We start from the raw sequence: 14,535 nt of genomic DNA on the forward strand, positions 1-14,535 counted from the left end.
GGTCTGCCTATAGCTGCTGGGGGTAAAGGGGGAATCATGGAGAGGCTACCCATTGCTGCTGGAGGGGGGCCAGGGCAAGTGTACCTATTGATGATTGGGGGCGGTTCCTCTGCACGGCCTTGGGCGGTTGGATGGGACAAATGTACAATGGTGTCTACCTCACGGGAACAATTCAGTGACTGTGCTTTATTCTTATTAGGTGAACAGTGTGAAGGAGCTGTACATGATGATAGAGGAAGAGGAGCTTAATCTCCCCTGCACGGACTATATAGCCTGCGATGGAGAATCCTGGCCACAGAATATGGTGAATATCAATATATCTTTTTATTTTAACATCATGATTCAGGCAAGGCTCAGACTCCTCAAAAATTATGTGCAAATTTGCAAAGACGCATTTTCCACATAGAAGACGAAAGTCCATGAAGATTCACACTTACGTTAGAAAATTCGGTTTTCAAATGCATGAAAAACCATAGTACATCTTGCAGCATGAATTTGCATGTTGCATGAAAATTCTCATCCACTTTCGTTAGCTACTCTGTGCCAACATGCGCAGAACGGTGCCTGGAAAATACGCGTGCAAAAAAATGTTTACTATACCAGTGTGAACCTTGCCTAAGACTAAAAATGAAAATAGTTTTGTTTTTAGAAAGAAAAATAAAGTTAAAAAAATTAAATTCTAGCTAGTTAACCAAACTTTATACATGTTGCTATCTTACTGTTGTACAGCATGAGTGTTATGTTGTATTTCATATGAATTTGTCTTTAAGTACACGGAGTGAGACTCCAGACATGTAAATGGTGTCCACCCTTCTCTGACGGTTAATGTTGATCCCATTGGACAACTGTCACCACATAGTCATGTTCTATTGGTGGCAGGATTATTGGGCAACAGGGGTGGTCAATAAGATGCAAATGGTTCAGAGTTGACGCAGAATTATGCAATTTTTGAATGCAAATTGATGCAGCTTGAGAATGCACCTATTGGCCTTGGCTTCATTTGATTGGTCCATTTTCAAGCTGCATAATTCTACATAAGAATTCTAAGCGTCTCATTGGCCTTAATCTATAGAATTATTTCAGTCTAATTGCGGTGTCTGGCCATACCACAGTGGACCATGCAAGGACTTTGAGCTTGCTCACACCCCATGGTTAGTTCATTCTTGCCTCCATAACTTAGAGTTGCTGAGAATCACATATGTTGTGGATGTTCTGTATGTATGGGTAGAATATTACAGTGTAAGGGCCAGTTAACACTACGACGAAAACATTGTGGCTGCAGAAACGGTGCAGTAAGCGCATCTGCGCCACTTCCTGCACATGCCTGTTGATTTGCATTTGGGTCGCTGCCCTTCCGCTGCTGCTCATTCGCTTGTCCCGACTGATTGGAGCCTGGCAGAAGCATGGGGCTCCCTATTGGCTTGAAAGAAAACATCTGGAGTTCTATCTAGCAACAAGGATTCCCATTGGTCCACCATGAACCAATGAGAATTTTCTCTGTGGAAGCAGGATTCCAATAGTTTTTTTGCAAACCAATGGGGTGCCCTATGCTTCTGCTGGGCTCCGATCGGTTTCTCTCCTTCAGTAGACCAAACTGCGGTGGCGGAACTGAATCCATGGAACGGGCAAGTTAGCGTTTTTCATGTGGCGATCATTCTAGTGGGAACGGACATGATCCATTTTGTCCAGTTTACGGCTCAATCGCAATATGGTTGCGGAATAATGCAGCCTGTCAGGGTTTCGCATTTGCGGTCCAGTTGGTGTGTGTTGCATTCGCGTTTCGATTTGATAGTGTGAATACATCCTATTAAGACGTGATGTGTCACTGTCCGATTTTTGCATTTTTCTGCATTCCGGAAAACACAGCGTTTTTTTTTACTGCAGTGTGAACCGGCCCTGAGAGTCCAGAGTAGTCAGGCCTGCGAGTGAAATCCACAGTGCTTTTCATGGTCTTCTCACTTTGTATGATTCCACTCTGCAGGCTATTGAATCCATAAAAACTCTCTCCGACGTTAAAAGAATCCTGAAAGACCTCTGCAACGAGTTACAGGAGGAGAGGAGGGGCATGAATGAGCTGCAGCAGCAGTTTGCGAGAGCCAAGGCGGCCTGGGAGATGGAGAGGACCGAAACCAAGGTAAATTAGTCTGAGAGCGCTTCTCACTGCTAGTCTGCTTTGTCCAATTACGTTTGAGCCCCTGCAATGAAGGAATTGTGTTAAAAAAAAAATGCTTTGATTGCCTCATCTTTTTATGGATTTTTTTTTTCCACCCCACTGAATTAAAGCTGGAAGTGTTCACTTCAACTGCATCTAAGTTGTTTCATTTAAAATTGTGGTAATGTACAGAACCAAAATTGGAAGAAAAAAAAAAGTTCTCTGTCTAAATATTTATGGACTTGCCTGTATAGTACAACATCCAACACACAGCAAAAAACAGGGTTTTATATGAAGAGATTCTCTATTTATTCTTCAATCACAGCGGCCTTAATTCGCTAAGCTTTATCTAACACTTTATCGAACGTTTGATAATTTACCTCATGGGCAAAATCTAATTTTGAATTCACTTCATGTTCTAGATTTATTGAACATTTTATCGATAAAACATTCAATAAATATATAATACCTTAGTGAATTCAAAATTAGATTTTACCAATGAGGTAAATTATCAAACGTTTGATAAGTGTTTGATAAAGCTTAGTGAATTGAGGCCAATGTCTTCATGATTGCGGACAAGACGTATGGATACAATCTCAGAGTTCCAATTCTCATCATTAGACTGCCTGACACGTGTGGCAGCTGCCGTCCGTGGTAACGACGTGGATCGTGTCTTCTCTACACTTTTCAGATTGCGGCCCCACAGATTCTCTGGTCCATAGTTGATGTTTGTGTACAGTGTGCCTCTGAGGAAGCGGCTTTTGGCCGTGAAACACGTGTCAGGCAGACTAACGATGAGAATTGGAACTCTGAGATTGGATCCATATGTCTTGTATGCAATCTTGAAGACATTCTGATTGAAGAATATATAGAGAAACTTTTCATATAAAACCCCGTTTTTTTGTTGTGTGTTGGATGTTGTTATATTTAGGGGTGGAACGGAACTACTCATTTTATTGTACTTTTGGTACACTTACCTGTATAGTAGCAACCGTACTTGGTTTGCTTGTGATCACTATTTTTTTCATTGCAAGGGTTAATAAACCAATGCTTTATCCAAATAAGGCAGTCAGACTGGGGGCCAATGCAGCAGCAACTCTTCTGAGTAGTAAAAAAAAAAAACAGTCATGCACTTTTATCTGGATGAGAAAACGATCCAGAGAGTGCTCGAAAACAAATTATTTCTTCTTGTTTGGAGCTGAATGAAGCAGATTTTACATTACTCTGGCATGGCTGCCGTGCACAATTTAGACCGAAAATAAAAATGTGATACTGCAGAAATGTTCTATATACCATTTCTACTATACATACTGTAGAATTAGTGATCTCTTGAGTTTGTTTTCAGGTCAGGTCTCCTGTACCTTATCTATATCTGTTTTTGGGCCATGGCAGGAAACCAGAGTGCCCAGGAGAAACCCAAACAAATACAGGGATATCGTTATTATTATTATTAATATTTAGTATTTATATAGCGCCGACATCTAACGCAGCGCTGTACAGTGTATGTATATATATATATATATATATGTGTATTGTCACTAACTGTCCCTCAAAGGAGCTCATAATCTAATCCCTACTATTATCATATGTGTATGTATGTATTATGTAGTGTAAGTACTGTAGTCTAGGGCCAATTTAGGGGTGAGCCAATTAACTTATCTGTATGTTTTTGGGATGTGGGAGGAAACCGGAGTACCCAGAGGAAAATCACGCAGACACGGGGAGAACATACAAACTCCTTGCAGATGGTGCCCTGGCTGAGATTCGAACCGGGGACCCAGCGCTGCAAGGCGAGAACGCTAACCACTACGCCACAGACTTATAGTGTGCAGCCAGAGTTTCAAACCTAGAACTTTAGTACTGCAAGGAGAGAGACTTAACCACTGTGCTGCCCATCAGTTTGTATGTTCTTCCTGTATTTGTGTTGGTTTCCTCCCACGTCCGAAGACAAACTCCATGCAGATAGGGTGCTGGCATTTAAACCTGGAAGTCCAGTACTGCAAAGTGATTTTGCAAGCCACCATGGCTGCCTTAGGAAATAAACCATGTTTGTATTGTTCTCGTCAGTGGAGTGGTCCCTGCTTTGATCTGTATGGTTCTGTGCTTCTCTTGGCTGTACAAGTATTTGGTGCATGGTGTAACGGCTCGTTATTATTTCTGATGACCTGTACTTCCTCCTTCCTGCCCCTAAGCCCCAATGTTTGGCTTTATGCAGCATTTCCTGTCTGTCACCTCTCTGTCTGCTGCCTTGACACAGGTCTCCCTTTCCTGTCCCCTGATTACCCATTACCCTGCATGCCCCTGTGCCCCTCTGCTTCCTGCGGCCCTCCGCCAATTATCCCAAATTCCCAGAGATGTCACTCTATCTAAGTATTGTCTTCGCTGACAGCTAACATGTAATGTATTCACCGCAAGCCCTCTGCCTGCATCTGAAATAGCTGCATTCTGTAGAATGGGCAGAAGTGAAACCGCCACTTATGTCCTATAATTAGCTGTTTAGCTCTGTCCAGCTGACTGTCATGGTGGAGTGTGTGCAGTGATACAAGAGGCACAGCAGCCGCCATCAGTCTCCAGTGTGGAGGAAAGAGGCCTCCTGTCCGCCTTTTTCTCTGTATATGGATAAAGTACCCCCCTTCCCCCGCTATGAATTTTCATATAGGCATTTAAAGGGAACTGAGCACCATTTCTAGTGCCCAGGGCATCGAATTAGCACCTTAAAAAAGCATGCCAACAATGTGTCTGTTTTTTTTTTTTTTACATTTAAAAGTTTAGCAGAGGCTTTTATTAACCTGCTTCTGCAGACGGCAGAACCTGCCCGACGGAGGAAGTTTCAGGCAGATGATAACTGATGTAATTATTTTATTGCACACATTAGCAGAGAGCAAACAAGTCTTCATCAACGTCACAGATGCTATCGTCACACCTTCCCTGTGGATAAATAAGGGCAGCTAGAAGGGGAGGGGCAACATGGCAGCTCCTATGTTTACTAGAAAACCAGGAAAAACTGCAGGAAAAAAAAATGAGGCTTGGTTCTTTTTAAAGGAGTCATCAGGCAATATAACATACCCCCGATATACTTACCTGGGTCTTCCTCCAGCCCCTTGCAGCTGACATGTCCCACGCCGCAACTCTGCTCTCAGGGTACGTTTCCACTGTGCTCGGCGTGCGTCTTGTGAGACGTGATGCCCGCACAGCTGTCCAGGGTCTCGCAGACAAAACCCACTAGCCGATCTATGCACGGCTACGGGATTCGGACGGGTGACGCAAGAATATGCTGCAGGCCGTCAGATTTTTCCCCGCCCACAAATTCGTAAGCTTCCTATTGACTTCAATAGACTGTCAAATCCTATCTGAATTTGTGGGCGGGGAATCGGCCCGGAATCGCAGCAATGGAAACTTAGCCTTGGACGCTGGCCCAGGGTCCCCGCACGGTGCAGACGACGACCCGTCGTCCTTACTGCACCTGCATGAAGCGCCACTGTCAATCAAACCCACATTGTCTGCGGCGTACTGCGCAGTACGCTATGGACTTGATTGAAAGCGGCGCAGGCACAGTAGAGTCGTCTCTGCACCATGCGGGGACCCCGGGCCAGTGGCTGTGAACGGAGCTGTCAGCGTGGGACATGTCAGCTGCAAGGGGCTGGAGGAAGCCCCGGGTAAGTATATCATGGTGAGGCTCATTTGCTTGATGCTTCCTTTAACCACTTGCCGACGGCTACACGCCGGGAGGCGTGGCCGCGGCGGCAGCCCCAGGACCGGCTAACGCCGATTGGCGGAAAGTCCTGGGGCTTGCATTTGCAGGAGATCGCGTGCAGGATGCGCGCGCATCTCCTGCTTGGTGGGCGGAGCGGAGCTCCGCCTTTAGTCTCCGAGCGGCGATCGCCGCTCTGGAGACTGTAACGGCGAAACCGCCGCTTAATTGTATTGTACAGCGCTGCGTTCTGCAGCAGCGCTGTACTGGGGACAGCCGTGTGACACGGCTGTCCCCCTGGAGGACGAGAGAGCGATCGGCTCTCATAGGCTGAAGCCTATGACAGCCGATCGCCGTAATTGGCCGGCTGTGGGGAGGGAGGGAGCGAGGGAGGGAAGGGATTTAAAGGAAGAGGGTTTTTTAAAAAAAAATTGGCAACACAAATATTTATAAAAAAAAAAAAATAAACATGGGGGGAGCGATCAGACCCCACCAACAGAGAGCTCTGTTGGTGAGGAGAAAAGGGGGGGGGGGGAATCACTCGTGTGCTATGTTGTGCGGCCCTGCAGCTTGGCCTTAAAGCTGCAGTGGCCTTTTAAACTAAAAATTGCCTGGTCACTAGGGGGGTTTAGCCCTGCAGTCCTCAAGAGGTTAAAGGATACCCAAAGTGACATGAGATAGACATGTGTATGTACAGTGCCCAGCACACAAATAACTATGCTGTGTTCCTTTTTTTTCTTTCTCTGCCTGAAAGAGTTAAATATCAGTTATGTAAGTGGCTGACTCAGTCCTGACTCAGACAGGAAGTGACTACAGTGGGACCCTCACTGATAAGAAATTCCCCCTTTTTCCTCTTTCTTGCTCTCAGAAGCCATTTTCTACTAGAAAAGTGTTTTATAGTTGGAATTACTTATCAGTGAGGGTCACACTGTAGTCACTTCCTGTCAGGACTAAGTCAGCCACTTATATACCTGATATTTAACTCTTTCAGGCAGAGAAAGAAAAAAAGGAACACAGCATAGTTATGTGTGCTAGGCACTGTACATACACATGTCTATCTCATCATGTCACATGTCAGTTCGGGTATCCTTTAACAAGAAGTTTTGGAGATCAAATGAGCACACGACTGTAGGCAGTATGCACTTACAAAGTTCACTAAGGAAACCTGGCACAGAGCTATTCTTCATACTGGATCCACGTACCTCTGTGCATTGTCCATTCCTCTTCTCATTCCCTCTAGTCCCTGTAAAGTGTAAACACTCCATGAAAAATCTGAATTTTGGCTACAGTCAAATTTGTAGACTGAGAGTCAGGCTTGCTGCTACGGTTCCTCTTTTTACCCTCCTATTCAGAAGCATTTTGCCTCACTCATGTAATATGAGGGTCAACAGATAGTAAAATAATATGAAAGGAGTGTGTAGATCAGCTCATATACCTAATAAACGTGGTAAAATAAGCCAAACAAAATTTGGATGCGTGTTTGCACCACTAAAGCCTGGTCCACACTTTCAATTATGATTGGTTAATCAATGACCAATTTTACAACCTCCATATAGTAAGATGGTCAACAGCTATTTAATAATAAGAGCAGGTTGTGTAGGTAACCTCTCATACGGTACTACATGGAGGTGGTCAAATTGGCCAATGGCTGGCCAATCAAAATGGAATGTGTGTACCAGGCTTGAGACAGTAGAGCAAATATCCACATGGAGATTCCTTACTGGTCACTCTTAGCAGGTACTCCTCTGTTGCACTGCATTTGGTCCACTTCTCCTTGCATTGGTTTTATAAATCTGCCCCACTGCTCAGCACCAAACCTTAGACTCACTGTAGTGACCTATATAGTAGAATGCAGTCACTTATTCAGGTTATCCTGGTTTCAGCATCAGAAACACTTCCTGTAAGCCAAATATTGCTGTATTATGCTGTATGTAGCCCCGCCCTCCCAGTGATGCTTAGCCTAGGCTGGATAGCTATGCAGAATTCTCCTCCCAGAGCATTCTGGGAGACGTTCTTTTCACTGGCTTTGGAATTCAGAAATGATCATTCTGCAGAGCTGCACCTGAAAGGACAAAAGATGTCGCCACTTGTGATAAATTTCAGAATGTAAATCAGGGAGAGAAAAGATTCTACAATTGGCAAACACTGACTAATTTATAAATACATACTGTAAAAAAAAAGCAATTTTATTAATTACATTATTTTCACCGCGACAGTTCATTTTTAAAGTGAACCCGAGTTAAAAGTTAACTGAGATAAAAAAATTTATTTATCTTCCTACTCCTAAAAATGACTTTTTCAGATATCTCCTGGTTTTATTTTATATTTAAACCTCTACAAAGTGGATTTAAATGTTTTACGGTCTCGATTTAATGGCAGCCTAATAAGTCTCCCAGAGTTAGAAAAAGGTCAGTAGTTCATGTATTTTATCTCTCCTTGCTCTCAGAAGTTGTTTTCTGCCAGGAAAACGTTTATGGCTGTAATTTGCTTATCGATGATTTCTATTATATTCCCAACACAACAGACTCTGTCACTTCGACGCCTAGAAATTAACTCTTTCAGGCAGCAAAATAACACAAGTAAAACAGCCTGGTTATTAATGTTTTGCGCTGTACATTCACGTTTATCTCACGTCACCTCGGTTACACTGTAAAAGCCCACACAGACAGGCAGGCGCCCACACGTGTGTTTGTTCCTGTTATAATGTGTTGCGTGCAGCATTTTAGCACAACACCTATCTCAGTAATGAAAACCAGTGCTGTGGAATCCCTGGATGAGCTGTAGGTCTTTGTTGCTGGGAAAGCACGAGGTTTGAGGACCTGTGATCCTCTTTGTCCTCTAGGAGCTGTGATGTGGCTCTGGTCACAGTTATTCACACTCATTGTTGCCTTCCCGTAACAGATACCCGTCATTCTTAATGTTTTATGATAGCAGCTTGTGAACAGAATATCATCTCCAATAATCATGTATTATTAAGGCGCTGAGATGCCATTTACTGTTACAAGCATTCACACATGCTAATGTTGGCAGAAGCAAACCCAGTAACTTTATGAAAATGGAACATTTGGGCAGGAAGTGGCACTTGCTGTTTCCTGTGCGATGTGCTGGAATGTGAATACACACGTGGCTCCATCTCTCCTGTCCCTGAGCCAGCTGTCCCCTCATACAGTGCTGCGTGACAGGTCCTCATGCTGTTAGTCACAGATAGCTGCTGTGGATGTGGTTGGAAACCTGATAGTCATTCCACAAGAAGGAGAGGCCGGAAACATGATATCTGTCCAAGAGATGAGGACTTGGGGTCATTAGAGCCACTCAGTGGGAGAGGCCTGCTGCATTTCATCACTGGGACATGAGGCAAATGGATGAGAAGCCACTGTACATTCTATGCTTACAGTCACACTCAAGTAACAGTGCGCAACCCTGATAAAAAAAGAAATAGCACTGGAGTAACTGTGCTCCTAGGACTCCTGTCATGTGCTTGTAAAAATGACTTTTTCCACCCAGTCAGCATGAAAGACCCCCCAAAGTGTACATGAGGCGACAAGTGACATGAGATAAACACAGTACAAAGCATATTAATAACCCGACTAACTTGTTTTGTTTTGCTGTCTGTAATTTCTAGGCATGGTGTAGTGACAGCTTCTGTCTTGTTGGTACCTTGTGGGGAATATAGCAAACATCACTGATAAGCAAATTACAGCCATAAGTTTTCTTGGCAGAATAAAACTTCTGAGGGCAGGGAGAGATAAAATACGTGAACCATTGACCTTTTTCTAATTCTGGGACACTTAATAGGCTGACACTGAGCACTGATTAGAGACAGTAGAACATTCAACCTACTTTGTAAATGTTTAAATAGGAAAGAATACCCTGGGATACTTAAGGTGGCCATACACTCATTAGATTAGCAGCAGATAGATCATCGGATAGATTTTCTGATCTATCTGATGTGTTTAGGAACATTTTTTTACTAGGAACAGATTACCAATAGATTTCAGTATGAAATCTATTGAAAATCGATCTGATGGTATTTTTTTGCCATCAGATTTCCAATAGGTCCCATGTAAATTGATAAGCAATCTCTTCATTGACCTAGATTTTCCATCATGTCAGATCGATTTGAAATCGGCCGCAAATCGATCGGGCAATCTATTTGCGATCGCTCTCGATCGATCGGCCGAAAATTGGCTGAGTGTATGGCCACCTTAAGTCACTTTCAGGAGTAGGAAGATAACTATAATAGTTAATCTCATCAGTTTATTTTCACCTCGGGTTCACTTTAAGTCCCTTTAGGGGGGGGGGGGGGGTGACCTTTCCCCAGATACTGATTCCAAGCCACAGGTGCTCCCTTTGCCACTGATCCAGCTCTTCACTATGAGGTAAGGTGGGCCAAGGAAGAGACAAATCGGGTGTTAACCTTGGATGCAGTGGTGAGAGGTACAATAAGCACCTGTGTTCTCCTAGCTTCCTAAAACGTATCAAACGAACCTCCCTCTAAAGGAAGCTAATAAACTGTGTGGCCTTTGGGAGGTGTAGCAGGCATTTAGTTAGTTAGGAGGGCTGCCAATAGGGCCCCTGTTCATACAGACGCTTACAATCTCTATCACCATTTCACCGGTTAACCGGTTTCGGGCCGCGGTAGTTAGGATCTACGGCTCTCTAACTCTGATGAGGTCCTGAGTCACTCGCTGGTGGAAGTAAACCCATTTAAGCTTCCTTATATCGGTAGGGAGCCTGTTTCTTGGCTCCTTGCTAGTTGATCACAAAACGGCCACATTGAAACAAGGCTTTGGTCCTTAAGGGGCCACAGCTTTGCGGTCTGAAATAGGTTAAAGTTTGCACTGTAATGTCATGCCTCCCAGGCCCCCCTGAAGGTATGCAGTGGCATCACGATGACCACCTCTGCTGGTGGACAGATGCATCCACATGAATGAACTACATCTCCCGGCATGCATTGGGAGTCCCAGGCATACATCTCGGTTGCCAGGGATATAGAAAATCATTTTGGGAACCTGCGGCATGGGGGGGAGATAGGAAATGGAGACTTCCACATAAAAATAATAAAAGGGGGCTAGCCTATGTGGAAGTCTCCTATGTGCAGCCCTTCATAGGTAAGCAAATACCTGCTTCACACAATCCCATTGAGACACACACACGCACGCACTACAAACTTCTTAAGCCTGGTACACACCTTGCAATTCCCCGGCAGATAGATGGATCGAATAGATAATTTCCGACAGGTCCGATCTGATTTCCGATTGTTTTTCTAATAACGTTGCATAGAAGTGATCAAAAAATTGATCAGAAAAATGATCGGACCTGTCGGAAATTATCTATCGACCCATCTATCTGATGGGAAATTGCATGGTGTGTACCAGGCATTAGTGGTAGGTTGGTCTGACCAGTGCTCAGTTCACTTTCAGGGGCTGTACTCTGGGTGGGGTTGCACTAAGCTTGTATGATTGGAAGAGTGCAACTTACCCTTCTTCACTTTCTTGCCGTGGGATTGGAGATGGTTTTAGGAGGCCTTTATCCACCACTGAAGAGGATACTGAGATTTACCACAAAGGTTGTGGGAGGGGTAATGACAATCTGTCAGGGAAGGAGGGATGTTGGAAATAGGTTTGAATAACTGAAAGTTGTAAGCAGTGGTGCTCAGCAAGATTTCTGATATCCGAACTACCCAGATAATCCAAACTTTTTCCACTATCCGAACTTTGAAAAGCAATTCGGATATTTTTTAAAATCCGAATAGACTGTCCAAGCAAACTCTGATTTCCCATCTAAAATCCGAAAGCCGGGCGGATAGTTCAGATATCCGAGCAGAAGCCAAAATCACCTTCAATGGCAAAAATCCCTTTTGAAGGCATCGAGAGAGAGGGCTCCGAAAGGGGTTTTGGGCATTTGAAGAGACTTTTGGAAGCATTTTAAGCCAGTTTCAGGTCACTTCCGGTTTTCTATCCAGATATCCGAATCCGGCCGGATATTGGGTTCGGATATCCGAGTTTACTCGGATACCAAAAAGTTCGGATTCGAATATCCGATTCGAATCCGGGTATCCGGATCCGAATCAGTTTGGATTTTAAAATGGGGTATCCGAGCACCCCTGGTTGTAAGCTTCCCTCTAGTGGCATAATGTAAACCTTTCCATCACTTAAGCAGTGTGGAACTTTCGAAAGTAATAGAGTGCAGTAGGTTGTTTACCTATAGATTTCATTGTAGTAACGTAGATCCCTCTGCCTTCCAGCTAGAGAGTGGGAAGCACGGAGCGGACAGGACCTCTCCAGATATTAAAACCGCCCTGAAGCGGGAGTGGGAGGAGCACCAGCACCTTCTGGCAGAGTCCTACAGCGCCGTCATGGAGCTCACCAAGCAGCTGCAGGTCAGCGAAAAGAACTGGGCCCAGGAGAAGGAGGAGCTTCTCACCCGCTTCCAGGAGGAACGCCAGAAAACAGAGGAGCAAATCAAGGAGATGCAGCGGAAAATAAAGCAGGTGAGATGTCTCCTCGGCAACGTGATTCTGTGGGAAGTGCGTGAAGTGTTTAACATCTGCAAGATTAAAACTGGAAAATGGTAGCCGGGCAGAAAATCATAGACTTTCATGTCGTATCCTCTCTAGTGTCCTTACCTGAGACTATCAGTAATTATTTTTTTTATTTTTTTCTTATGCATCAGATTTATTAGAAAATCAAAGCAAAATAAGTCAAACGTGTTCAAGTAGTGTTGATTTTACCGAGTAGCTACTCCCATGCGGCTGTCTGATCCAATGCATCGCATCAAACCCCCACTGAACCGCACTGCATGTGTGCTGGATGTCCCAGCTGTTACTTCTCCCTTACCATCAGTATTAAGCAGCTAATGGTGCCTCAGACTGAAGGGAGATCTCATCAGGGGAATGCCAAGAGCTGTGTGAGTGACCTCTCCTCAGGACTCTGAATAGGGAAGGATGGGGGTGGCGCTAGGGGAGGGAAGCAAGCCGCCTTTCCATCATCAGGCGCCTGTAGGCACGTGCCTACAGTGCCTTATGGTAAACACGGCCTTGCGTCGCGTTCAATGTCACTCCTATGCTTCCTCCTTCCGGGTTGAGGGAAGACGCGTAGTAGTGACATGGGATGGGACGTGGGATGGGTGTGTTAACCCTCCTCTCCTGCGGTCACAGCTGTCTCATTTAAATTTCGATTCTGAGTATGTAGCTACTCTGTAAAATCAACACTACGTATTAGTTCTTATAGGAACTTATAATTGACAGAAGCATGTTAATGCAGCATAAACATACAGTATACCGCAGTAAAATAGTATAGCCTGATGCATAACATAGATGGAGCATTAATTTAAACTGTGCAAACAGAGCTGTACAAAATCCAACAATATATGCTAAACTTAATCAATACAGAAACGCAGTGCACACTACATTGCAGGTACGCAACACAGCCACTTAAGTATCACCACATTAAAGCGCATAAGTAATTACCAAGAGTGTTCTCACATGAAATTAATTTTATTTCCGAGCGCAAACACGGGTCCTGCACCATTTCCTGAGCGTTTGCACTTCAATGCAAGGTATAGGAAAATCGTACAGCGCTTGAAAAAGCGCTTTGCAAAGGGATTTGGTAAGCACCTTTTAAATAAAAATACATTGTAATTAATCTGTTCCAAAAAGCGCATTGAAAAGCACTGGGGAAAGCACTTACAAAAGCGCTCAGCACTTGTGATTGGCGATTTCTAATGTGAACAAGGCCTTAATTCAGATCCTTCACAATCCAGTTCAAATCCCTCAGAAGCATGTGTCACAGCCTAAATGACAGTATCGTTTTAGAAATGTGTATATTTGTGTGCTTTGTGTGTTACAGAGCAGCATTCGGTTGCATGTCATACAGGAATCCTGCTGTCTCTGTATCAGGAATATTGGTAGGAGCAGCAGCCACAGTCAGTCCATCATGATGATCTTCTAGCCATACTGTGACAGCCCCCCCTACAATGAGGCTAATCTCCGCTTACTATCCCCCTCAGCTCTCCTCCCTCCCTGTGTCGGCATTTTCTGCCCAGCAATAACCTAATTGTGTCTGGATTAGATTGGAGAAACCTGCACTTGCCAAATGTATTTAAATCCCTCCATAGCCGGCGGCGGGAGTGGATACGGATCCCAGCGCGGCGTGTTGGGAAATTCTCCTCGGCTGCCAGGGGGAATAATATGTGACTGCAGCTAATGATCCCCCATTTACTGCTCCGTTCCACCCTTATCTGCGCTGGTGAGGGGCGGCGGCAATGAGACCGAGTCTGCCTAATTATCAGAGAGCTCTATAATTAGAAAAATAAATCTGTAGCTGGGGGAGGGGAGAGGGTTTTATCCGAACTTCCCCACTGCCCTAAATCTGGAATAATGACATTTGTAGCTCACAGGCGACAATAAATCCCTTTTTATATAATACATCCGCCTATTGCATATCGTCACCACTTCCTACTAATTGCATACAACTTTCACTGGGTGGGGAGGGAGAGAGGGCTGTGCCTTCATATCTAGCTGTTAAAACAGGGGTCCTCAAACTAAGGCCCGCGGGCCGAATGTGGCCCCGTGAAGCTTTTTTACTGGCCACACACACACAAAATTGTATTACTTATAGATGCGGTCAGCTACTTCTTTAAATATTGGTGGTCTGCATATGGAATAGCTGTACTGGCACCACCCATCCAC

The 14,535-nt window shown here is 44.5% G+C and overlaps 1 protein-coding gene and 1 long non-coding RNA gene across 5 annotated transcripts in view; one reads left to right on the plus strand and one right to left on the minus strand.

Annotated features, from left to right (window-relative positions):
* Window positions 1–14,535, plus strand: part of MTCL2 (microtubule crosslinking factor 2) — a 163,278-nt gene that overhangs the window by 131,155 nt on the left and 17,588 nt on the right. For both annotated transcript variants that reach the window (XM_068262075.1, XM_068262076.1), the window contains exons 9-11: window positions 200–304; window positions 1,982–2,134; window positions 12,091–12,336. In XM_068262075.1, the coding sequence (XP_068118176.1) occupies window positions 200–304; window positions 1,982–2,134; window positions 12,091–12,336 (504 nt within the window). The remainder of the gene's footprint in view (window positions 1–199; window positions 305–1,981; window positions 2,135–12,090; window positions 12,337–14,535) is intronic.
* Window positions 6,908–14,535, minus strand: part of LOC137540890 (uncharacterized) — a 131,744-nt gene continuing 124,116 nt past the window's right edge. For all 3 annotated transcript variants that reach the window (XR_011025066.1, XR_011025067.1, XR_011025068.1), the window contains one exon: window positions 6,908–7,905. This is a non-coding gene — a long non-coding RNA (uncharacterized lncRNA). The remainder of the gene's footprint in view (window positions 7,906–14,535) is intronic.

The sequence above is a fragment of the Hyperolius riggenbachi genome, chromosome 12 (genome assembly GCF_040937935.1).
Source record: "Hyperolius riggenbachi isolate aHypRig1 chromosome 12, aHypRig1.pri, whole genome shotgun sequence".
In the NCBI taxonomy this organism is placed as follows: Eukaryota; Metazoa; Chordata; class Amphibia; order Anura; family Hyperoliidae; genus Hyperolius; species Hyperolius riggenbachi.